We start from the raw sequence: 22103 nt of genomic DNA on the forward strand, positions 1-22103 counted from the left end.
CACCGACATCAAATGGCTAAATGTCCGAAAAGAGACTGAAAAGCTCCATGTCTGCAGCGCTCAGTGACTGGAGATTGAAAGTCCTGCCATGGAGAGCCGAACGACTGCATCAAGATATCAAGGCAGACTAAAGGTCCATGAGAAAATGGACTTAAATCTGGTTAAAATTGCTGGATGGACTCTGTCCACAATGAATAATGTAAATAAATGAAAATATGCTCAATTCCACAAACATTTAAAGATTTCCCAGAAACATCTTACACCACTTAATATATTTATTTCCATTGCTTATGAGGGAACACATCACTGTACAATTTATTTACATTGGTTCTTTTTACATTTGTTGTAAAATAAAAATATGCAAACAGGGTTTAAACACTAAAGGCACCTTTTAGTTTCAAAAAATATTTACCTCAAACAAATGTTATATTTTTCACTGCAGATAAAATCTGTCAGAGAATCATTGAAAGCATCTCTTTTCCATTTACACAGTGAGGCTTCAAGATAAAGGAATCGCAGCTCTGTGCTCTACAACTGAAGATGTTTCGTCTGAACTGAAGAATATTATAAAAACTTAAGTATGAGTGGCTTGATGCTGCAGAGAAAAGATTCATTTTCTGGTTTCTTTTTGTGGTTCTGGTTAGAATTTCTATTTTCTGCAGTTGACATATGCAAAGTTTGACTTCAAGCTCCATTGAAACTGTATTTTCCTTCTGAAGGAGGAGCTTAAAATGAACACTTATGTAACATAGATGAGTTCTAATAAAAAGAGCTCAGTTACCCAACATGCACCAGTGATGACAAAGTCACATTTTATCACTAACTTTACAAAACTGAACATTTTCCTATTGTAAAATAAATGATTTTTATTGGACCCGAGCAAAACTTAAACTCAAATTTAGCAAAGTTTCCAATCATTAGATAGTTGTAATTCATAACCAAACTATTTTTTATATTCCCCTTTAAAATTTCATTCAAATTGTACAACAGAAACTGCCACAAAATAAAGTGTCCAAAGAAGTGGTACTTTTTGAATTGCACTCTCTCCACAAACTGAAGCTTTGGTCAGGTGTCAAACAAAAGCAAAACATTCACCCTGTAGATTAATTTCTCAGTTACATTCATGGAACAAAACGACAGAAAACAACTTGTGGTGGATGAATCCAGAGTCCTCAGGCAACAAACTTGTTTTTGGTGGTGGAACCGCTCTTGGTGGCCGTATCGGCATGCGACTGGTAGCCAATGATCACTTTTGGTGGGACGCCTAGCCTCTCCTTATAAACTCGCCTAGAAGCACAAACAAGTAGCCAAATATGAGCTGGTGCTAAAAAATCTCTGGATGTTATTCTGAAATGGCTGAATATCAGGAGTATTGCTGCAATGCAACGAAAAGCATCAGGACATGAATTGAAGTATGAAGAAAAACATAACAAATTTTGAACTGTTTACTGTACAACTACAGGATGTAGTCTACAGCAATGCATTCTGGGTAGAGAATACATGTCATTTGCTGCATGGCATCACTGTGGAGAACATGAGGCTCTCAACAATTTCTGCGAATTTTTGCATTTGTTAAACATCCTGCTTGTTTCCTCACTCAAGTATTATGATATTCTGTATTCATCGTTTTTTGTTGCATACTCACAACTTGCTCAAAGTTTTTTGAAAGAAAACAAAACAAACATGAATAAAGGAAATTGGTCCGTAATTAAAATAAGAGCATAAATGCAATCAAAAACAACCATTAATCATCATAAATGATGTATGTGAGAATGTGGCTGCTCTTATTTTTTATTTTTTGCCAGTTGTTTGTTGATTCTTGCGTTGTGTGTGAATTGTGAGACAGTTATTTTTTGTTTTTGGGCATGTGCACCGACTGATGGCACCCTATGAATTTCGTTGTCCTTGTGACAATGATAATAAAGATTTATCTTATCTATCTTATCTTAAATATAAACATCCATTTGTAGGATTCTTATCAATCAATTAAATCTTTACAAATGTCAAAATTTATTCAACTGAAAGTTTACAAGTAAAGTAACTCTTTGGAATTTGTCTGAACAAATTTATTACAGGGCAAGCTAAGACTGCTAAACGTTTTAGAACTTAGCAAAAATGCTAAACAAAACTTTAGTTGCACTATTAGAACATTAGCAGAAGTATTTCTACCACTGGAAATATTGAAAACCTGAAAGCCAAGTGAAACAAGATGGTGGTTTGTGCAGCTCACCCTATGTGTGTGATGGCGTCTTTGTTTTCAAAGTCTGTCGTCCAGATTGCGATTTTATCCCCTTTGGCTCTTACGTTAATGACGGCGCCACAAACATCATCGCTATGGTCGTCAAACGCTTCACCCACCAGACACAAGAGCTGCAGGAGGACAAAACGGATTTAAACTGTTTCTACCGGAGACCAGTATCTGATGTTTTCACAGTGTGGAACACACAACAAAGGTTTTGTCAAGTTAAATCATTATAATTTCACCTTCAAAGATTAGTGATGTGATGTTTCCGATTATATTTCTTCATATTCAACATGACTCAAATCCAACATAAAAGAAAACTAAATATGGTTTTAGTAGAGCTCAGCATACCGTCTCTAACCAGAACCGGTCCAGATCGCTTTTCCGTTGCTGTTTGGACAAAGTTATCAGCCAGCGGCCGCCTCGTCGGTTCCGCTCGTCCTCCCACATGGGTTCGATCCCGTCCTGTGGTCAAATACAAACCCAGAACAGATCAGACAGGGAACCAGCTCTGTAAAATACTTTAAGGTCATTTATTATTCTTCATATTTTAATTTAATCCATAGTCAAAAACAAATCACAGCGCAGAGAATCAGATGTTTGTGTTAAGGTGTAAGAGGTGAGCCTTACCTTAAACAGAGAATAGTCACAGCCAGACATCAGGTTACTGGACAGCTGGATGTGATTATACAACCTGCCAACAGGAGGCGATATTCTCATCAAATAGACACCTAAACTAAAGATGCATCAAAAATTTTACTTGATTCAACTTAATTGAAACAAATATTCCGGTCATTACAAACTCTAAACTTGTTTATTTTGATCATTCTGGCTAAAAGTCAATATAATGCAATGAAAGTCTTTATCCATTCCAATGTAGAAATTTTAAATGCAGAAAGAAAATATTAATGGGGGTTGCCGTTAGGGATGGGCAAACATGGCATAGCTGCTCCCCCACCATCTCTCTCAGTGACCGTTAAAACCCTTAACAATTTGTCCTTGCTTTTTGGAGATGACAATGCTGTAAGCATGACCAGCTCAATGTTTAAGTAATGTTTAATTTTTTTTCCAGATATTTGTGATAGTGCTCTCTAGATTGGTGTAAACTTTACTCTTAAAGTGTAATATATACACTTCACAACTTACTGTGTAGAAAATCTGAATACTTTCTGAACCTCTGGTAAATAAAGGATTTTATTTCATGAATGTGGTAACGTCCCTGTTAACTTGAGATGAACTGCAATGAGTGATGCCATGGTGACTGAAGCAGGTATTTGTATTATTAGCAGTGTGGACCAGTTCAAGGTGCTGCTATAAAATTGAGTCAGCATTTCCATAAAGCTGGTCAAAAAGAAACATGAAATTTTGGGTTTTCCTTCAGACCTTTGCTCCATGTAGATTTTTTTCCTTCCACTCAACTATCCATTAATATGTCTTAGATAAAGAATACTGCACAGCCAGTTTCTTTAGCAGTGACCTCTTTTGATGTACTGTTCTTGTGATTACAATCTGAGGTATTAAAATTCCCTTAGTTCAATTTCTAAAGATACACCAGCAGATAACAACCAGATTACACAGAGAATGTACATCTGATGCAGAACCTTCTTAATATTCATCTTCAACAGAGTTTTGAATTGACTTGAGAATGAGCCTGGTCTTCTATGAAGCGGTAAGTCTACTCACGCCCAGAAGTCTTCAACGGTGTCGAACTTGGAGATGAGCCGGAGGTTGGCCTGCCACGTTTTGCTTTTGTCATTTTTGAAGAACCAGAGAGCCCACCTAGAAAAACAAGAAGAACCTCAGAGAAGCACAGCTGCATGAAACGACTGCATAAATCTTTATCTGTGCAGCTTTCATGTTGGATACTGGGCTGAAACCAGTCACGTTCAAACGATCTGTCATAAATCACAGCAATAGGCAAACAGACCTTTATACCCCGGTCATAAACCTCACAAAGTTGAGGGTTAAAATGAACACCTTGACAACTTAATAAAAAACTTTTTAAAATTGTGTTTAAACTTATTTGGAAGTAGAGACATGAAAGAAGAACTTGCCTGTTTTGTAAAGGATGTTTGATGTAACCTTCAGGACTCACAACCTTCTGAAGAGTTTTCTCACAGTTCTCCTTTTCTGAATTAACAGGAACTGAACTCGTCTGTTTGGAGGAAAACAAACGCTTTAAAAGAAAAAGAAGGAATTGATGGCTAAACTGCTGGAAAAATAGATAGATACCAGGACGGGAAACTAGTTTTCAGACTGGCTTCATCTCATGTCAGCCTCCGTTTCAAATATTAATAAACTCAATATTAAAAAACCCACACATTTCTGGCTGAAAAAAACTTTTGCTTGCCAGAAGTAACGGAACCGAGCTTTAACCCAACATCACCAGGAGCAGAACCAGCTGACGTAAACGTTAACGTCCCACTCCAGTCCGGGTTCTCGTTCATTCCAACAGCAACAGTTTGATTCACTGACTCAACTGTTCTAAACGGTCCCAATAAATCTATGATGTGGTACCGAATCAAACGTAACTTCGGTGTAAGTTCTGGTAAAAGCAAGTTCGGCAAGCAGTGACTTAACCGAACAACTCCATTGAAATTATCTTGTTGGATCCGCGACGCTAACTTCATGTGAAGCTAACGAGCTAGCTGGCAGAGTTTGGACCTTTATCCGCTTCTCTGGTTCCCGTTCGGAACCGCCGCTAACTTTCCCTTCACTGTATGTGTGTTGAGTGGTGGATAAAGTCTCTTTTCAGGCCTGTCACGGCCCACATGGCCCGCTTCAGCAAACAACAGGGATGTATGGGACTCACCATTACAGCGGTCGCCATCTTCCGGAGTCAATTTTCTGCTTTTTGGCGTGTTAAAATAGTTTCAGGCTGCGCATGCGCACTCAGATTTACAGAAAATTAACATGTTCACCTCAAAGGCTCAATCAGAAAAACGTTATGCATTGAGAAATTATTCTGCATGGTTTATTTGAAAAATATTAAATAAATTTAATTAGATTTAAAAAGATACTGTAAATTCACTTCAGTTAAAAAAAAATATTTAGAGGTAAATTAAATGTGTAACTCAATCTTCAAAGAGTTGCAGATGCTCCTGTAGTGGTCAGTAGCACTGCGGTTCTGAAGAAGCCTCTGACTGAAGACACTTTGTTGCTGTGCTAATTAACAATAATCCATTAATAAAGAGAAGGGGTTGTTTCCTTTCAGAAAATTATAATTGAATTAATTCCTAACCTCATTTGTTAATATTAGAGAACCAGGAAATGTAACTCAAATCACATTTCCTGCAGGGATTAAATTAGAAGAACAGGTGGTAAAGATGGGTTAACAAGTTTGACACACTTTATCAATAATTAATGATTTCATTTCTCCATAACCGTCTGGAGTTTTTCAGTTTAATCTTTCAGGACCCTATATTTGTGATGCCTTCATCTGTTGAATCAAAGGCTGCCAGAAAGGGAGGGCCCATCTGGCAGAACCTGGAGCAAAAGCTGCTTTGGAGAAAGTCACCTGCCTCCAGACTAAATGGTCTGCACTATTCTGTCTGTTCACTGATACATGGAGTTTTCTGGCATCAGAACAAAGTCCAAATGAGTTTAGTTTTTAGAGAGACATGATGAAGATCTTCAATCATTCTAAACTTTCAATTTCCTGTTTCACTTTAACAATGAAGTGAATAATGAGTCTAGTAATGACTAGATCCCATAGTTCCTATCAGTGTCAATGTCATCTCAAACTAAATGTTATACATCTCATTCTTTTCTATGAAGTAAATGTGTGGGTTGTCTGAGGATCTAACCTGAAAGCTGCAGCTTCAGTTCCTCCATTTTTGATGCATAACGATAAGATGCAATTTCTACATTTAATAATGTAAGTTTTCAGTTTCTACATATATTTGCTCCCAACGCATGGTGTGTGAGCTTCAGGAAGACGTATCTTTGAATATTAAATACATTTCATTTTAAGAATAGGCACCAAACTTGTTTTTGTCAAGTCAGAAAATGACCATGCATCATTAAAAGACAAATCAGTCAAAAGTAGCAAGTTAAATGTTTTAATAAGGTTTTCTAAAAACAGTTCATGATTTAACGGTTCTGCTCTGAAAGAGCTTCTTCTAAACACTGGAATTTATATCCAAGTAAGTGTGGAGAGGTTAGTGCTGGAACTTATAATGGGATGGAGATTCTTTAAGGCCGGATGTGACAAATGTTTTAGGCAGATCACAAAGTCAGCACGATCCGGATGCTGCAAACAAAAAAACAGAAAAGGCATCAGGATGTAGACAAAGCACAATGCAAGAAATCTAAAGATATTAAAACAAAAACTATAGCAAAATGGTCTGACTGATTTGCATGATCGGTTTTCTACCTCTTTCCGGCGTGCATCAGGTCAAATGCTTCATTGATCTTCTCAAACGGCAGAGTGTGAGTAACAAACTCGTCCACCTTCAGCTTTTTATTCATGTATTCTTCCACCAGTTTAGGAACGCTCTCCACACTCTTCCAGCCTGGAGGAACAACAGCTTCGTTGAGGGATAGAGTTACAGACTGAAGCTTCATCAGAAAGGTTCAGAAGTGTTCCCCACCTCCGAACGCCGTGCCCCTCCACACTCTGCCCGTCACCAGCTGGAACGGCCTGGTGGAGATCTCCTGTCCCGCTCCTGCCACGCCGATGATGACGCTCTCCCCCCAGCCTTTGTGACACGCCTCCAGAGCAGCTCTCTGAGGAGAGACGGTCATGTTTCTGCGATCCATTTATCATCTCACCTCTACCAGTAACAACGTCTCACCATGATTTGCACATTTCCGATGCATTCAAACGAGTAATCCACGCCGCCGTCGGTCATCTCCACCAGAACCTCCTGGATGGGCCTGCTGAGATCCGTCGGGTTCACAAACTCTGTGGCGCCAAACTCTTTGGCCTTCTCAAACTTGTCGGGGTTGATGTCCACACCAATGATTCTGGTTGCTCCAGCAACCTTGCAGCCCATGATGGCAGCCAAGCCGACGGCACCGAGTCCAAACACAGCGCACGTGGAACCGGGTTCGACCTGTGAGACAGAGCCAACATTTCTGAGAATTAATGGCTGAAATCATAGGATAATGATCTGACTAGTCGATTTGTAGACAGGAAATTCACTTGTTTTGGTTGGTGAAATCTTGCATTACACCACAGATAGAGATTTTAATGTTTCTGGGCATTTTGCAACCTGTTGGCTACATCAGTCCTGCATGAAAACTGGGAATCAAATATGCATAAAGCATTTGTTTTATGAATAATTCTGCAACAAAATATCAGGGCCACAGTAGTTGAAAGAGAACTTGAAAATTTGCAAGAAATTGTTTTTAAAAATTTCACTTGGGTACTTCAGCTTGAATCAGAATAAATACAATATTCTGAAAATTGATTTGGCTCCCATGAGATTTTCTACATTTTAGTTTCTCAAGTAATTTCCTTTTAATTTTTCCGTATCGCACCCTTCCAAAGTCATTCCTACTTTTTCAACATTTTCTTATGATGAAATCCCTTCAAATGTTTCACTTTTGTTGTTTTTCTCTAAATGTCAATGTTTTTGATCTACCAATTTCCATTTATGGCACAAGAAAAAAAACAGGTTAAATTTTAAAATTATCAAACACCATTTCCTAAAACTGAATCTGCCTGTAATGGCAGCAGAAGGAAAACTTTCCCTTTAACTGGAAGAAACGTCCAGCAGAGCCAGGCTGAGTGGAAATGCCCATCTGGGGGGTTTCAGAATACAGAAGCACTGATCCAGTACTTTCTATATTTTATTTTACTGTTCAGTTGGTATTTAAATCAAAGCTGTATATCCAGTTCATCATGAAATAAAAACCCGGATAAATAGAGTTCAGCCAGAAGCCCAGCACTTGGCACCCACTTACATGATCCTTTGGTAAAGTAGCAGCTTACTGTTTGGCCACATTATGAAACTAATCAGCTGAAAAACCTTAGATTTTAACTCTTTTAACCTTATAAAGATATTTTCTTGTGGTTTGTTTAAATTATATTCTGCAATGCATTATTCTATAAACTGCAATAATAATACTGCATCTATTTTCAACTGTTTGACAATTATCTATTAGCAAGAAAACATCTAAGCAAGGAAAATGTGGAAGCTTTCACATTTCAAAATTTGTTTGTTTCTTTTAAGTTTTTTTTATTCCTTTCTGTGTTTATATGCAAAACATCCTTGAGCATCCTAGTAGTAGTAGTAATATTAATAATCGTTTTATTTCCTGATAAGCCGCCTCTGAGACTCACCTTGGCAGTGTTCAGAGCAGCACCATAACCTGTGGAAATCCCACATCCCAGAAGGCAGACTTTATCCAGAGGAGCTTTCTCATTAACCTTAGCCAGCGAGATGTCGGCCACCACCGTGTACTCAGAGAAGGTGCTGGTCCCCATGAAGTGGAACACCTGCTGCCCTTTGCAGGTGAAGCGTGACGTCTTGTCGGGGAGCAGACCCTGACCCTGGGTGACTCTGCAGGGTGGAGGAACATGGTGGATGCATGAAGAGACATTCTTTGTAATGACTGAGTTTACATTCGGTTTGTGGTTTTAAATGTTACCTAATTTTCTGGCACAGGTTGGTCTTTGGATTTTTGCAGAATTTGCATTCACCACACTGAGGCACATATAAAGGGATGACAGTATCACCTGGGAGAGAATAACTGAATTAGAAACACAAATAACACTGATATGTATATTTATGCACCGCTCCTTACCTGGTTTGAACTTAGTGACGCCCTTGCCAACGCTCTCCACAGTTCCAGCACCTTCATGTCCGAGGATGACAGGGAAAAGTCCCTCAGGGTCACTGCCACTCAGGGTGTAAGCATCGGTGTGACAAACTCCGGTAGCAAGAATCTAGGAAGTTTAACAGCACATTATGAGCCTTTTATATTTCAAATATTAACCAACTTAAATGACAGAACAAATGATTACATTACAGTAGGAAAGAAATTAGTTAGGAGAACTTTATGACTCTTTTACAGCTTCAGTGTGTGTGTCGTGACAACATTAGAGTAGCAACCAATATGTTAAGACCATAAAAAATAATACTGTACTTTAATAATTCAAAGAGCAACAAAAAGTGAAATAAGAAATATTCTGCTTAAAAGTAAAAAGTCTTGAAATGCAAACTGCGGTCTTTAGTATAAAAATACTTGATAAATGTCAGAAATGATGCAGCCTGAAGCATCAGAATATTTTAGACGGGTTTTCATGCTGGGTTGTGAACTTATGAGTAAAAAGGAGGTGATATTCTGGATCCTGTTTGAGGCGTTCGCAGTGAGTCTGGATCTGGAAGGTGTGGTTCTGATGGAGGAAGAGGCTGGACCTTCCACTTACACCTTGGAAAATATCCAGAAGACCAACTTAGAAATTTACACTTTATTCTTAGAGAACTTCTGGCATTTTTGTCAGTAATTTTAGACTTTATAGTGTCAGAAATTATAAAGTCAGTAATTAATGACAAATCATAAAGTAAATTTATGATAGTTTTAATATTATGAATGTATGCACTGAATCATAGGAAAAAAAGTTCTTATTTTACAACTTCTGGATATCAAACAATAACCAATTTTTTTCTTGTAAATATTTAAAATTAGCTAAAACATTTCTGAGTTTTTTGGCAGAAATTTACTCCTCGTGAACAACATTTTCCATATTTATCCTGACATCAAAATCCACACACTGGACAGGTTTGAATGAAAGCAAATTGCCTAAAAATGGCATGAGAATGCTCATTCAAGAGGGATTGATACTTTAATATGCACCACTTTAGAAAATGGGGCTAAAATCAGATTAAAATTCACCTTAATGCGAACTTCGTGAACCTTGGGTGGAGCAACCTCCACCTCCTCAATGGAGAGAGGCTTCCCTGCTTCCCAGGCAACAGCTGCCTTGCACTTGATCACCTGCAGGAAAAAAAAGAGAATTAAACAATAACTAGGTGTTGCAACAAGAACAAGTACCTCCTCTTATGCTGTGCATGCCAAAGGTCCCACAGTGCAGAGATCCTGTATTTTCCCGCTGAAGCCTCTCGCTTAGTTGAATCTCTGCAGTTTACAGCGCTGCTCATTTTACCGCCAACAGAGAAATACTTTAAATTTTGTTTTCATTGCATTACTTTGGTTTAAATCAGAGAAAAGACGGAGTCCACGCTGAAGTAGCAGAAGCGGGGGAATCCTGAAAGTACCAGCTGGAACCGACCTGCCGAAGGTCCCTGCTGTTCAGTTTGGAGACCCAAATTCTTTGTTGCGATTCATTCAACACGTTTCTGTAAAAACCTCCATGTTGGCTCTCAGAACTTCAACCTCTACATAAACATGAACACTTTTAAAGCGTTTACTCTTCTTTCTTCACGCGGAGTAAAAATGCATACGAAATATTTCTGGTTTAGTTTGTGGAAACTTACTTTCCCAGCTGTCTCCATGTCCGTTCCTTCTGCAGAGAGGAGGCGGAGGATGCCGAGCAGCCGTAAAGGAGTCAACCTTTCCGCCAATCAGAAGCGAGGACGCTCAGCGTGGGTATGACGTCAGCTTGGTCATAGGAGCGAAAACTGGGTCGCAGAAATTATAAATCATCTTTGCCTGTTAATTTAGATTTGACGCAACGAATCTACATAAATTTGGACCTGAGCCAAACGGTAGCCAGAATATGTTTTATGACCATTTAAATTAAAAGCCACCTTTATTTTTTACTGTTACAAAAAAGGAAATCTCTGGGATTTACAATATAAAACAAATGGATGAAAATAAAATCTTAACTTTTTTGCTTTACTTCCTTGTGGTTTTGACTGCGCTCCTTTTTGCTCTATATTGTTGTTTTGAATTTACTTCCGTTGCCTCCGTTAGTTTCAACATTTCCCATTAAAACAATCCAACTGTACTTGATGCACACTGAAGAGGTTCCAGGAAGTGAATATCCCCAGTTTTATAAAACTGTTTTTAAATAAATGTTCTGCTCTGAGTCTGTTCACCTCTTTATATTCACCTGTTCTGCTTCCAGCAGAGGATTTGATTTCCTCCCAAATCATTCTGTTCATGGCAGGTATTTTAATTACCAACTCATGTGAATAATCAATTGTCACACATTATGCAGATAATTACACTAATATTCAAATCATGCAACTAAATTGTATATTATCTGTCAACTGTTTTGCGCTCTCTTCTATTTATATCTTGTTACCAAATATTACCGATAAGGAAAAATCCCTGCACTTATGCTTTAAAACCTTCAAAATGTAAAAAAAAACAAAGTAAAAAAAACAGCAGCACACCCCCAGACAGAAAACCTTTTAATCAAGGCGTTTAACAAAAATTCAGTTTATGAAATATTTCTATTAAAATGTTTCCAGCCAATGCTGAATGAACTTAGATTTCTCTATATTAGAAAAATCACCACATGGAAGTTTTATGAAAGCATTTCCTAGAATTATTTTTCCCCATCAACACAGAATATTAAAAGAAAAGGGTCAACTCTGTGTCAGAAACAAACACATGAACCTTTTAAATAATGGTAAAAAATATATATATAATCCATCAGTCATCCAGACAACAGAGGAAGAAAACTCATCAGTTAAAGTCCTAGTGAGTCTGTGAGGCCAGAATCCAGCAGACTGAAAGCTTCTAGTCGGAGGTTCGATGTGATGTTGACTCCAGGCCAGCAGAGTGCGCTCATCTTCCACCTGAACATCAGAACAAACCATGAGGACACCCAGCGACATTCTGACACAGGATGACAAATATTCTGTACAGAGAGAAGTTCTGACCTCTGAATCCCCGTCCTCCTCCTCCTCCTCTCCCCCTGAAGCCTCCTCCACCTCCTCGGCCTCCTCCAAATCCTCCTCGGCCGCCTCCTCCAAATCCTCCTCCCCTCCCGCCTCTAAAACCGCCTGATAGAAACAAAAACAGGAACTAATCATACATGATGGACCTGATTATGTACAAACCCAAGTAGCAGCACCAGTATTCTACAGATGATTGAATGTGACAGACTAGACTAACCTCCACGCCCACCGCCTCTTCCTCCACCTCTACCCCCTCCTCTCCCGCCCCCCCTCGGTGGCCCCTTTTCTCCTGGAGGTCTTGGCAGGAACCTCTGCAGCGGCAGCAGCTTCATCGGATCGATATAAAACTAAAACCGAAGGGATTTAGAATCAGTTCAGGCTGGAAAAGAATCAATCACAGTCTGGAAATGAGTTTTTACCTTCTGCATTTTCTTGAACGAAGATGCTTTCATGTTTTCAGAAAGCTTTACTGAAAAATACTGCAGGAATCGGTTAAAGAAAGAAACCAATCCTGGATGCAACACCTGAAAATCCTCAGAGGGTTCAGAGCCTAAAATCATGACAACAGAAAGGATACAAAGTCTCGGAGCTGGCCGAATATCTCGTCCACTTTCCCGATCTGCTCCTTGTTTTCCAAGTAGACCGGAGCGTTGAAGTAAGGAACTTTGTTTTCCTCCGTCGTACACTTGCACACGATGTCATCTTCACAGGGATGCATGAATTCCCCCAGAGCTGCAGAGACAAAGTCATTATTACATCAAATTATTAATATTTAAAAACTAGAGACATCTGCACCACAGATTCAGCTACTTGCAGCAGCATTTATGTCCTGGGGAATTATTCACATATTTTTTTATTGTTATTTTACATGACAGACCAGAAGATAATGGTGGACAATTGATTAATGAAAAGAAAAATTCATGGTTTGCAATATTTAACAAATAAAATCTAAATTGTATGATGTGCAGTTATATTCTTTTCCATAAATACAGTTTCTGTGCATCAACAGCTTAGGATAAATAATAAAGGCTAATGATGAAAATCTATGCAGCAGTGAACAAAACATAACGGCTGAAATAAAAAAAACTTCTGAAATGTTTAGAGTTCTGCAGGTTTTACTAAATCTCTTCAGAAGTTTTCTAACCTCAAAAACAGTTGAGGTTATTATGCTGCAAGAGAAACTATTTTTTTATTTAATTCAATCTTCTCCAGAACTTGTTGCTCAGATCAGACCTGGTGAAGTTATTGTGACAGTAATCACAACTCTTGTTACAGTTATGGTTACCGTCACAACAACAGTTATGACAACATTGTACTATTGTGATGTAGTGACAAACTTTGGTAAGCCACTCCAGGTATTTAGAGATCTGCAGAGACACCAGCACAGTCAGCACACATGTACAACATGTTTCCAGCAGGTTCAAATTGACATGACAGCACCTACACCTGCATCCTCCACCCACTTCCATTTCAGCACCAAGTCAAAGCCAGTCACCTGTTTGTTAGCCTCTACCTGCAGGTTGCCATTTTATCCACTTTTAGTTCCATTTCAAAACCATTTTATATTTTATGGTCATGAAACAGATTAAATCTCAGAGATATTTTATAGAACATTCCTATGCAAAAGCTTTGGAATATAAATGCTAATAAGGAATTTATTTTGAATCAGAATCAGCTTTATTGGCCAATTTATGCACAAAAACTGGGAATCTGACGTCAGCTCCCCTTTAGGGCATTCAGGTTTACATAGAAATCATCACCTTTCAAAATTTCAAATCTACAGATGATTAACAATCAAAAGCTCAAATAATAGCTGAATTCCGACCCCAAAACCCAGTGGGGTTAAAAAGGAGGCTTAATGGATGCATGGAGCAGCAAAAGCAAATGAGGTGAATTAACAGCGCTTAACAACTGATAGTGTTATATTCGTGAATATAACGGCTCTGCTGCCCGAATATTCAGCTGTTAGCATGACATCACAAACATCAGACTTTCACGCAGCAACAGTCTTCAGCTGGTGAAGGCTGAAGTCATACAAGATTGACTGCTACCAGAAAATCTTCCTGCTCACAACCTCACCATTCACAAGTAACTGAAAATACGTGGATGATACAAGTTAATTTAACTTCCCTTGGCATAAATACAATATTTTTGAATTTAATATAAAACCAACCAGAATTAGCCCATAACTTCAGCTTTTAAAACCGTCCTAATGTGCCACCTAATCTTCTGATGAATCAACTGAAAGTTCTTCTGTCTCCGCTGGTTGAACTCATCTTACCCACAACTCGCTCCGGAGGACCGTAGTCCTGCTGTCTGTTGAAGCCGCCTCTTCCACCACCTCGGCCGAATCCTCCACCGCCTCTGAAGCCCCCACCTCGGTTAAAACCTCCACCTCCTCTGTTAAAACCCCCACCACGTCCACCTCCGCCTCTGAACGACATTTTCCTTTGAAGGTCTGAAATAGAAAGAAATGAGAAGCAAAGTAAAACACTGGAAGTTGAACTCAGTAGCATCAACACGTGAGCTAACAGTATTAGCTCCTGCTAACTAATTAGCTTCCTCGCGCACACTCACTAAACAACATTATTAAACTACAAAACATGTTATAGTATCACTTAAAATATAAAAACGAAACATCTAAAGCATATTTATTAGAACACATACTTGAATTACTAGCTGAGAGCTCTACCGACTCTAATCTCCATGCGACAACACGTGTGACCAGTGGCTGCCGTAAACATAACAAAGTGTGTCGGAAAGTGTCGTAAACCTCCTGGGCGTCATCTTTAAAGGAGCAAGCACAATATTTTTCTCTCTTTTGACAGCTGCTGCTGGTGAAGTGCTAGTTTTTCCAACAGGTTCTTTTCTAATATTTGTTCACTTCCAGGATTACCTTTCACTTAATAATGGCAACAACAGGACAGGTAAGAAAGCACAATTTTGTCTTTCTTTTCTTTCAGCAATAAATAAATAAATAAATTACCGACACTGATGCAGAAGTTTACATCCGATTCGCGACTTCCTATTTATTTCACATGATCGACGTGCCCTTATAGACGAGTCCACCATGGAGATATAAATCAAATAGAGTCTAGGAATTTTCAAGAATTTTCAAAAAGAATTTTTTTTTTTTTTTAATTGCACCTGTTCTGTGTTGGTCCAAAAGATCAAGCAACCTTTAAAAGCGTCTTGTAATTAATAGAGCTTCTACTGTAAAACATAGACTGCATTTAGCAATAATGCAGTCTATGTTTAACTTCTTCTTTTGTAGTTGGGCTGGACCTATAAATCTGTGGGTAATCCAATCTTTTCAGATTTTGAACTAGAGGTTTAAAAACTGTGAAACATCCCTGTACTGAGGGTTGGTGTAAGTCTGATATGAACTTCATCAACTGCCGGTTGTTCCCCATCCAGTCTCTATAGCTTCAGGGTGTGGCAAGGGAATTCAGTTAGCATATTTAATGTTTTCCAGGTAATCAGATGCATGGCAGCTATTGCTTGGGAGCCCAGAAAGCCTCTTTCTATTGAAAAAGTGGATGTTGCCCCTCCTAAGGCTCATGAAGTCCGGATCAAGGTACACACACTGCACACACACATTTGAATTAGTTTCTGATGCAGTTTTAGAGGTTTTCATTCTAACTTTGATTTATGTCATTAAAATATAATCTCAAAGTTATGCAAAAACATATCTGAAAGATAAAACTCGTTCCTGCCTCGGTTTCATAATCATGCTGGGGAAAACATCAGCTTCCTCTTTGTGAAACTGATCAGTTATTTCATTGTTTTGTTTCTGCAGGTTGTTGCCTCAGGCGTGTGCCACACAGACTGGGAATACCTGAATGAGGCCGGGAGAGGAATGAACCTCCGATCTTTCCCTCTGGTTCTCGGCCATGAAGCTGCAGGTGTAGTGGAGAGTGTTGGCCCAGACGTAACCAAGTTTGTACCGGGTAATTTGCAGTAAAACGCACAAATATCTGAGTCAGATTTTGGTTTTACGCAATCTCTTTTGCCCATTATATCCTCTTTTAATGTTTTTGCTTTCATTTTGTCGTCAGGGGATAAAGTCATTCCTCTTTTTCTTCCGTTTTGTGAAGAGTGTGACCAGTGTAAATGTGAGAAAACAAACCTCTGCAAGAAGAACTGGTGATTTCTCAGTCACACACACGGTCGCATGCATGGTGTTTCCCCCACAGACTTTAATAACACTCTGATCTTCATGTCACTTACAGGGAAAACACACAAGCGGGTGTTTTGGCTGACGGGACGAGCAGAATATCTTGCAGAGGTCAGCAGGTCTATCAGTTCCTGGGTGTCAGCTCCTTCTGTCAGTACACGGTGGTCCCCGACACGTCTCTGGCGAAGATAAACCCCAAGGCGCCGCTGGAAAAAGTCTGCCTGCTGGGCTGCAGCGTCTCCACCGGTTACGGTGCGGCTGTTAAAACCGGGAAGGTGAGGACTGAATCTACCTGGTTTAGGTCAAGTTAAAGCTGATTGGTCACCAACTCAAATCAGGGATCCTTACAGTCTTTAAAAGTAAATTAATTGTTTTCCAGCTTTGGAAAAGTATGGAAAAAGAAAATAGACAATAGAAAATTCCTTTCCTCTCTTTCTTGTGTCCTTCCTTCTTCCCTTATGCCCGTCCCTCTGTCTTTTCTTCATTGCTTAGCTTCTTATATTTTTCCATCTCTCCTATTTTGTTGTACTTTCCCTACTTTTTGTGTTGTCCCTTTTTTCTTTTTGCCTATTCATTTCTTCCCAAGTTTTATTCTTTCTTTAGTTCTACTGCTCTGTCCTTTTCTTTCTTTCTTTTTTCTTCATTCCTTCCTGGATTTATGTTAGAAAGAAACGACTAAGAACTCATTTAAAAGTCAGAATTTTTACATAATAAAAATATAAAAACCATAATTTGGTTTCAACCTTTCTTATTGAATTGCTTTCTGCTTCTTGCTTCTTTCTTATTGGTTGCTATTATGAAAATTCTCCACAAGATGGTAGTAGACCATCCGAGCTTCCTTCGAATATTCTTGTTTAAAGGAGTTCAAAGCGGTATTACCACTGAGCATTACTGTTCATATTATTATTTTATTTTTTTATTTATGTTTAAAGTGGTTCATAGCCCCATGTCCGGTTAGGCTTTTTGATCCAAGAAAACAAAAAATTATAACACAAATAAAGAAGTAATAGAAAATGACAAGTTAGATTGCACAAGTAAAATACATAAAACACCCTTATCGAGATCAAATTTTCCATGAACCACAGTGGTGTTCTTTTCAGCCAGCGATTCAGAGAAAAGCCTCATGTCTGACAACATATCTTATAAAATCTTTCATAACTGAGATCCTGTGACTGAGTTCCTGATGGGCCACTTAAATATTGTTTTTAGAAAGTCATTAAAATTCAGTAAATTATATTTTGGAAGAATTTAGAGGTGGCTTCACTGGCTTCTGATCAAATACTTTTATTGTTTGCTTATATAACATTAATCATGACTGATTTTGAAGCCCGTCCCCAAGAAGTTAATCAATGTGAGCTGTGTGATAATATCATTGCGTACATGTGTTTTTGAGCTGCTTTGGTAGATCTGCATGTCTTATCAAATGGAAAGAGTTAGCCTTGATAGACTGAGACATTTTCTTCACATGAGCATCAAACCTGAGCTGTGAGTCTCAGATAACCCCAAATATTTCAACATAGATACTTCTTCAATTTCCTCTTGATTCATCTTCATTTTAAACTCTTTCTGTGTTTTTCCATCTTAAGAAAAACACATTGAAACAGTTTTTGACATTAAGCAGCCAACCGCTGAGTTAATAATTCTGCAGCCTGATAAGGAGTAGCTGTAGTTACATAAATGACTGCATCATCTGCATACAGTGAGCAGAATAGCAGAGCCCACAGCATCGACACTTCTGGTACACTTACATCACTTTCCAAATTGTATCAGTGCAAAAATTTAGTTTATTTGAACACAGGGGCGGATCTAGAAAAATATTTATGGGGTGGCAAGAGGTGTGTGTGTGTATATATATATATATATATATATATATATATATAGACTGTGTATATAGATAGATAGATAGATAGATATAAACCTCTCATTCTCACATTTACTTGTTGCTTTGTTTCAAAATGCGCTTCATGTAGCACTGAGGATTAAATATAATTTCTTAATGTAGTATAGTTAATTATTTTGATGTCTTTCCTGCTAATTGATATGTATTATTGGATTGGACAATACCTATTTGTGATGCATTGTGTCCAGAAAACCATTCTTATCCAATCAATGCAGGACGAGCAGAAATCTGTCACGAAAATATTAGTAGCGCCATCATTTATTATGAGAGATATATCTATTAAATATGATTTAAAATAAAACTGAGAAAAACGATGTTTGATACATAAATTATCCGTGATACAAATCTATAAACAGTTTGGTTTCCGTTAATTATGTCAAGAAAGGGCGATTTTCCCTTATATTGGTCTATCGTTTTATTTTAAATATACTGTAGGAGCTGTAGTTTGATGACTGTCAGAAATATCGTCACGTTTTACTAACAGAGGGAATTAGTTCAGTTTTAGTCGCTTGTTTAACTTTTAATAATTGCAGCGCCGCAATAAAGGTACAATGCAGCTGATAAACAGGTGGAGAACAAAACTAGACAAAACCTTTTATATTCTGCTTTTTCTCGCTCTGTGTCGGCATTACTCTACACCCGTTGCCGTGGCAACCGACAGACAACAGCTCAATGAGCAGATAAAGCAGAGATTACGTTCAATCCCATCACAGGACTCAATACCAAAAACAAACATTTCCCACACAAAAAAGTAGGCAGCAACACCAAAACAGAACATCCGGTCTGTTACATTATGTTGTCAGGCTTGATGTCTATATTGTTATTATTAATATATTTTCACCTGAACACAGCCGCGGTGATTAGCTGATTTAAACAGCTGCTCTACTGATGACTTGCTGAGCAGCTTGTCCTCTTTTAGTGCCAACGGAACCAAAACACACCGAACTGCGCAGCATGTTAAGGTTATCAAAGTCAATAGCAGCTAGCAAGTTAGGCTAGCATAACTAACTCACTGCTCACTTTTTCAATATTTTCTCTAAATTAAAACGTTTTCCTCACCTGAAACCCTTGAACCTTGTTATCTATGGCTGTCATAGGGTTGAATTAACCACTAAATATTGCGTCCTTTTGTCAGATTCTTTGCGTGATTGTGGTATTTTCCTGACCACCGATATTTCTGACTCAGTGGACAGCAGTGGCGCACGATAAGTCACGTAACGTCCAGTCCAGTAATATCCATCCATCCATATATATCACGTATATCTGCTGCCTCTCTGTCCTTCTCTCTCACATGCCGCTACTTAGCAGTAGGTGTCAGGTTACATGGTGTTGCATTCAATGTTGTCGGAAGAAAGAAATTTATGCGCTTAATGTCCGATTTGCCATAATAACTATTTATTGAATTCATTGTCGCCAGCGGGGGTGGCAAGGCTCTCAGCTGGGGTGGCAACCCCATGCCACCCCAGTAGATCCGCCCCTGTTTGAACCCATTTCTGTCTAGAAACACGATACGATTCGAACCAGTTTTGATGCTTGTTGAGAAATGTAGTTGTTGAACAACTTTACCTCAATCCAGATGATTTTTAATGGCTACTGTAAAGTTACATATGGTCATTTCTGTTGAGTATTTTGGTCCAAATTGTTGTCCAATATCTTATTGTTTCTTTATGGAAGTTAAATTTCTTTTTCACCCATCTTTGTGTTTCCATCCAGGTTGAGAAAGGTTCTTGCTGTGCTGTGTTTGGGCTCGGAGCGGTGGGTCTGGCTGCCGTTATGGGCTGCCAGGCGGCCAAGGCCAGAAGGATCATTGCGGTCGACATCAACCCTGACAAGTTCCAGAAAGCTAGAGAGTTTGGAGCGACAGAGTGTATCAACCCCAGAGATTATGGAAACAAGCCCATCCAGGACATTCTGGTAGAGAAGACCAACGGGGGCGTGGACTATGCTCTAGAGTGTGTTGGCAGCCCTGTTACCATGGTGGATGTCATTTCTTCTTTTTTTTTTAATGAGAAAACTAAGATTTGAGGTTGAAGTTTTCCATGTAGTTTATGAAAGACTGGGCTTGTTTTGCTGTTTCTAGAGTGCTGCACTGGAGTCCACAAGAGACGGCTGGGGGACATGCGTCATTGCTGGGTGGACAGAGACGGAGTCGATGAGCGTCCAGGTTATAAAGATCCTGATGGGGCGCACCCTGAAGGGGACTTACTTTGGAGGTCAGTTCAAAACATTCCAGCCTTATTTTAGGTTTGTAGTTTTACTTCTAGGGGTGTGAACACTTTTGGAAACTGACCTAATTAAACTTTTTTGTTGTGAAGGTTGGAAAAGTGCGAAGGATGTTCCTCAACTGGTGGAGGATTACATGCAGAAGAAGCTAAAGCTGGATGAATTTATCAGCCATAATCTCCCGCTGGCTCAGATCAACGACGCCTTCAACCTGCTGAGGAATGGTCAAAGGTGAGAAGCTGTTCAGTTTTCACTCAGTTTGTGGTTGTTTCCTCTGTTTAGGTAGCTACAGAGCAGAGCTAGACTTAAATCACTGAGCAAATCTCACAACATCTTTACTTCCTGTTGAGGTCATTTCTGAAATACACTCAGTTTAAAAAGCTGAATGAGTTTAAAACTCATTAAAGTCTTTTTTTTTTCTTTTAATGCATCATGTAGTTTATTTTTTAATAACTCCAGTAATGTATTTTCTTCTATAGAAGGAAACATTGAGTTATCCTCATTGTTCTTCCTGTTTTTATTTGTTTAGTATCCGAACCGTCATCAGTCTGGAAAACTTCTGACAGAAGGACACACCAGAACTGAGTCCATCATGAAGAATTCCCTTTACCCTATCTATGGTTTATCCAAGTTTTAGCAACAAGTTACCATAAATCCCACTAGGTGGCAGTATTGTATCATAGAAAAAACTTGAACATTTGTCCCCATAATCATCCTATCCCATTTCCATTTATGAAGTTTCTTTTATTTTATGTTTTTCCTGCAGTTTATTAAAGTCTTGATGCAGACACCACGCTCTAATGTCTCTCATTTAAAGAAACAAAGCATGTAATTTCTAATTCTGCAGCATCTGCAGCAGCGTCGGGGTATATTCTCTATACATCTGTCACAGTTGGCAGCTACAATGACTCTGAAGTTGCTTTGCACCAACTTGGACAGGAATCTGGGATAAAAGCTGTGGGAACCAAAAGCTGAGGCCGAATTCATCCTCAGCTGTGAGGAACGGCGGCTTCATGTGGTCAGGCTGACCAGATTTCGTCCTTGGTAATATTATATATATTGAGCGGTTAGGAAAACAGTTGTGGGCTGTCAGGACAGAAGACAAAAGGTTGTTTGGGGAATGCTTTACAGGGAAGAACCAAAATGGCTGTCGAAAGAATTTGTTTTATTGAAGGTCTGTTCAGATCAAATTAATGCACTTGGCAGCTAAAATGATTTTCCAAACCTTCTTTTTATAAAATTGAAAATAAATTTGTTCTCTTCATCTTTGGTTCCTCTGCTGGTGCCATTAATCACAGACTGCAGTTTAGATGACCTGGTTTTACCTTAAAATGCAAAACTAAGGCAAACTTTTAGGAACTGGAGAGCAGAAGCATAGAGATACCGAATCAGCGGAAGGAAGAGCGAGACGAGTCCAGGCAGCGACGGGGACCATCGTGTCGGACATGCTCACGGATTTCTGCAGCTTTTTCCCATCCATGTGACTGAACCACTGACTCTTTTATGGGAAAAAATATCCAAAAGGAAAATCCATGAGTCCCGTTTGGTTTTTTTTAATCCATGTATCTGAATTGTCACAAAAGTTCTTCTGATTCAGAGAGGACACACAACGTTTCTGCAACTTTATCCACATATTGCCAATGAAACAGAAAAAGGAAAAGCTTGACACTTAAATTTCATGTTTGCATATTTCTACACTTTCTTTTTATTAAGAAATGAGAATATTTATCAATAACAGCG

General features: G+C 38.8%; 4 protein-coding genes across 4 annotated transcripts; 1 reads left to right on the top strand and 3 right to left on the bottom strand.

Annotated features, from left to right (window-relative positions):
• Positions 1-257: 257 nt before the first annotated feature.
• On the bottom strand, positions 258-5178 carry eif4ea (eukaryotic translation initiation factor 4ea). The gene is made up of 7 exons (XM_028008831.1): positions 5055-5178; positions 4297-4397; positions 3926-4021; positions 2873-2936; positions 2594-2707; positions 2231-2370; positions 258-1287 (listed from the first exon to the last, which is right to left on the bottom strand). Exons 1-7 carry the CDS (start codon positions 5070-5072, stop codon positions 1173-1175), a joined length of 648 nt encoding a protein of 215 aa, XP_027864632.1. The 5' UTR covers positions 5073-5178; the 3' UTR covers positions 258-1172.
• Positions 5179-6287: 1109 nt separating this feature from the next.
• LOC114139138 (alcohol dehydrogenase class-3) lies at positions 6288-10822 on the bottom strand. The gene is made up of 9 exons (XM_028008830.1): positions 10690-10822; positions 10088-10189; positions 8996-9137; positions 8840-8927; positions 8532-8751; positions 7039-7299; positions 6835-6970; positions 6618-6756; positions 6288-6494 (listed from the first exon to the last, which is right to left on the bottom strand). Exons 1-9 carry the CDS (start codon positions 10705-10707, stop codon positions 6470-6472), a joined length of 1131 nt encoding a protein of 376 aa, XP_027864631.1. The 5' UTR covers positions 10708-10822; the 3' UTR covers positions 6288-6469.
• Positions 10823-11558: 736 nt separating this feature from the next.
• On the bottom strand, positions 11559-14838 carry gar1 (GAR1 homolog, ribonucleoprotein). Its single transcript, XM_028008832.1, has 7 exons — positions 14731-14838; positions 14345-14521; positions 12641-12795; positions 12483-12542; positions 12281-12410; positions 12046-12168; positions 11559-11961 (listed from the first exon to the last, which is right to left on the bottom strand). Exons 2-7 carry the CDS (start codon positions 14505-14507, stop codon positions 11951-11953), a joined length of 642 nt encoding a protein of 213 aa, XP_027864633.1. The 5' UTR covers positions 14508-14521; positions 14731-14838; the 3' UTR covers positions 11559-11950.
• An 11-nt stretch (positions 14839-14849) lies between these two features.
• On the top strand, positions 14850-21156 carry LOC114139137 (alcohol dehydrogenase class-3-like). Its single transcript, XM_028008829.1, has 9 exons — positions 14850-14990; positions 15539-15640; positions 15863-16013; positions 16122-16209; positions 16296-16515; positions 19854-20117; positions 20221-20353; positions 20456-20594; positions 20893-21156. The coding sequence occupies exons 1-9, from the start codon at positions 14973-14975 to the stop codon at positions 20924-20926; spliced, it is 1149 nt and encodes a 382-aa protein (XP_027864630.1). The 5' UTR covers positions 14850-14972; the 3' UTR covers positions 20927-21156.
• Positions 21157-22103: the final 947 nt, after the last annotated feature.

The sequence above is a fragment of the Xiphophorus couchianus genome, chromosome 23 (genome assembly GCF_001444195.1).
Source record: "Xiphophorus couchianus chromosome 23, X_couchianus-1.0, whole genome shotgun sequence".
Lineage (NCBI taxonomy): Eukaryota > Metazoa > Chordata > Actinopteri > Cyprinodontiformes > Poeciliidae > Xiphophorus > Xiphophorus couchianus.

Coding starts and splice junctions, on each gene's coding strand:
- eif4ea (XM_028008831.1), bottom strand. Junction 2,937..3,925: donor ACCGTTGAAGACTTCTGGGC/GTGAGTAGACTT, acceptor TCCTGTTGGCAG/GTTGTATAATCACATCCAGC. Junction 1,288..2,230: donor GACGCCATCACACACATAGG/GTGAGCTGCACA, acceptor TTGTGCTTCTAG/GCGAGTTTATAAGGAGAGGC.
- LOC114139138 (XM_028008830.1), bottom strand. Junction 8,928..8,995: donor CGTCACTAAGTTCAAACCAG/GTAAGGAGCGGT, acceptor ATTCTCTCCCAG/GTGATACTGTCATCCCTTTA. Junction 7,300..8,531: donor CTGCTCTGAACACTGCCAAG/GTGAGTCTCAGA, acceptor TCTGTCTCACAG/GTCGAACCCGGTTCCACGTG.
- gar1 (XM_028008832.1), bottom strand. CDS start 14,507: ATGTCGTTCAGAGGCGGAGGTGGACGTGGTGGGGGTTTTAACAGAGGA. Junction 12,411..12,482: donor CGTTCAAGAAAATGCAGAAG/GTAAAAACTCAT, acceptor CTTCGGTTTTAG/TTTTATATCGATCCGATGAA. Junction 12,169..12,280: donor AAGAGGCGGTGGGCGTGGAG/GTTAGTCTAGTC, acceptor TGTTTCTATCAG/GCGGTTTTAGAGGCGGGAGG.
- LOC114139137 (XM_028008829.1), top strand. Junction 20,118..20,220: donor TTGGCAGCCCTGTTACCATG/GTGGATGTCATT, acceptor TGCTGTTTCTAG/AGTGCTGCACTGGAGTCCAC. Junction 20,354..20,455: donor GAAGGGGACTTACTTTGGAG/GTCAGTTCAAAA, acceptor TTTGTTGTGAAG/GTTGGAAAAGTGCGAAGGAT.